The sequence below is a fragment of the Gracilinanus agilis genome, chromosome 2 (genome assembly GCF_016433145.1).
Source record: "Gracilinanus agilis isolate LMUSP501 chromosome 2, AgileGrace, whole genome shotgun sequence".
NCBI classification, from domain to species: Eukaryota; Metazoa; Chordata; class Mammalia; order Didelphimorphia; family Didelphidae; genus Gracilinanus; species Gracilinanus agilis.
Window position 1 is genome coordinate 290,914,220 of NC_058131.1, and position 2,609 is coordinate 290,916,828.

The following is a 2,609-nucleotide window of genomic DNA, read 5'->3' on the forward strand; positions in this document are numbered from 1 at the left end:
TCTGTTGAAAATATCAAATGCTGAAATCTAGCCTGTCTTTGCTCAGAGCTGTTACCTTAAACAATATGTATAAATATGTATGAAAGCAATGAGGATCATAGTAAAAGGAGGAAGAGACTAGAAGTCAACAAATCTAAAGACTCTAGTACCTATTTGGGCACTAATAGGCTAAGTGATCTTGGGCCAGTCATTTTTTGCTGGCCCTATAGTTCCTCATCTGTCAAACTGCAGTGTTAGCTACATTACCTTGAGTGCTTCCTAGTTACAGGCTTTTTATAATCTTTGACAGGATATCTACTCCTACTGAGGTCTCCAAAGCATTGTCCTCAGAGATTAAATTTTGGGTTCATTTTCCCACCCTGCAAAAACACACAATAGGACCAGAGACAAAAGAGGCTTCAGAGAGTTTATTGGCATACTAAGTAGTTAATAAATGCCTGTTGATTGAATCACACATTTATAGAAAAATGTGGTCAAAGTGTATGAAAAGTCAGGTTTGTACAAATTCCTCTATTTATAGTCATGGGTGACAGGACCATCAGTGGCAGCAGCTGCAACTCTCAGTCTGGGGGGCTTTGCAGACACAGCCCTGGGCACACTTGGCACACCCCACTGGGCAGCAGGAGCAGCAGCCTGAAAAAGAAAAACAGGACTTGATGAGTGTGAGGGGAACCTGGCAGGACCCAGCCCAAGGAAAACAAACTCAGAATAATGGAAGGATTTTATGTTATCGAATCTCCTACTGGGAAACTAAAAGGATTTTATAAAAGGATCTTATTTTATTATATAAAAGGATTTTATATCTACAGGAAAGAGCCCCAGAAAGTTTCTGTACCTTCACCCTCTACCCCGTACACAAATAAATTCTTGCTTGACTCACTTTTCTTGCAGGAGGTGCAGCGGCAGGATTTACACTTGCAGGAGCCTGCACAGGTGCAAGAACCACCTGGAAGGAGAGAAAAGAAAAGAGGAAAGGTGAGCACGTTGGGGATTCTCCTTTCCCTCTTATTCCCCGTTTCTCAGACATGATTCCCAATGATCACCCAGAAGAGGGACCAGACCTGAGATCTTCCCAGGCTTGCCATTAAATAAGTCCTGACTAGGCTGTCTGCCCTCTGCTTTTCTGAGCCCCCCTAGAAAAAATCTTCTTCTTCAAACAAGGGCAAAGACTCAAGCCCTTAGCTTAACACTTGCCATTGCTGCAAGCCCCTCGCCTGACATTCTAGCCCTCTCTTCTACTCCTCAGGGAGCACATTTCTGGAAGGGACCTTAAAGTCTGTTCCTTGTCCAAAGGAACCCTTCTCAGGTCGATTCTTGTCCCTGACTGTTAAGCCCATTTGTGGTTCAGAAATTTAACTCTGTGAAGCTGAGGGGGAGAAAGGAAAGAAAGCTTTCTGTTCCTTCGTTTTCAAACAAAATCGATCTTCCTCCTGTGTAATTAGAATTTTTGTATCCTAAAACTACAATTCCCAGCACGTAATGTGAGAAGAAGAGTGGCGTGCTGGGAATTGTAGTTTAGAGTTCAGAAACTAATTATTTAACAAAATTAAAGCCACGTGAGCAGAACTCTCTGGGCACTCACCCAAGAGAGAGTTCTGCTCTTGGAGTGTTGGATATGAATTTAAATCCTACACTCCCCATGCCAATCAATAGCTTCTTTCCGTTTGAGCCCACAGCCCTAACTGGAGCTGTCCCAGCATAGGCAGACTATCCCTACACCCAGGAGTCCTTACCGCTCACGCAGTCACAGTTGGGGTCCATGGCTGACAGATAGATGTCGGGATGCAGTTCTCACGACAAAAGGAGGATGAGAGAAAGACGTGAAGGAAAGAGGCAGATTCTCCCATTTAAAGCAAAAGCCCACGGAGAATGAGTGCAAAAACCCTGCCTCCTGCCCAAGGCCAGTCTCCTGCACCCGGCCAGTCTCCTGCACACAGCCCCAAGGTCCGTGCTGACTCACGGACTCTGTGCACTTGGTGTACTTTTCCCGAATGCATTTCCTGGAAGCCGGAGGGCTGTGTGGCAGCTCTCCGCACTGCCCCCGAACCTGCATCCCACTCCAGAGGGTCTGTGTGCAGAGAACACAGTGTATCCTGGATGACCCCCGCTCTTTCTTTCCCGCTCCTGGCTAGCCAGTGAGCCCAGCCCAGGAGGACCCAAGGTCACCAGAAAGCGAGTCTTGTGATATCTTCTTCGTGGGAGGAATTCAGACCACTCCGTTCCCAGCTTCCCTTTGTAGGCTCGTCATGCGGTTCATTTTGCCCTATTCAGGCTCCTATACTCTAATTATTGCCCCCATGAGTCCTCAGGAATGAAGGTCCCCTCCGAACCCATCTGACTCCTGGCTTCAGTAGGAACTTCAGGAGGAAAGTGGGGGTCAGCGCAGGTAGTAGTCAGGGGAGATATTTGGGATCTGAGGACACGTTGAAGGTATGGAGAAGGGCATGAATACTTGGCTGGATCATCCTTCCCCAACCTAGCAGGGATCTCGTCTCAACTCCTGTGGGTTCACTTATCCTCTTCTATATGTACGACTCCCAGATCTCTGTATCCATTCCTAGTCTTTCTCCTGAATTCTGGTCTGGCATCCCTGCCTGCCTACCCGCTCC

At 47.0% G+C, this 2,609-nt stretch overlaps 1 protein-coding gene across 1 annotated transcript; it reads right to left on the bottom strand.

The window, feature by feature from the left end:
* Positions 1–392: 392 nt before the first annotated feature.
* On the bottom strand, positions 393–1,839 carry LOC123235283 (metallothionein-1E-like). Its single transcript, XM_044661400.1, has 3 exons — positions 1,734–1,839; positions 881–946; positions 393–633 (listed from the first exon to the last, which is right to left on the bottom strand). The coding sequence occupies exons 1-3, from the start codon at positions 1,759–1,761 to the stop codon at positions 539–541; spliced, it is 189 nt and encodes a 62-aa protein (XP_044517335.1). The 5' UTR covers positions 1,762–1,839; the 3' UTR covers positions 393–538.
* Positions 1,840–2,609: the final 770 nt, after the last annotated feature.

Excerpts from the sequence above, each read along its gene's own strand:
- LOC123235283 (XM_044661400.1), bottom strand. The coding sequence starts at position 1,761 with ATGGACCCCAACTGTGACTGCGTGAGCG. Across the intron at positions 947-1,733 it reads CAACTGTGACTGCGTGAGCG|GTGGTTCTTGCACCTGTGCA; the intron begins GTAAGGACTCCT and ends CTCTCCTTCCAG. Across the intron at positions 634-880 it reads CTGCACCTCCTGCAAGAAAA|GCTGCTGCTCCTGCTGCCCA; the intron begins GTGAGTCAAGCA and ends TTTCTTTTTCAG.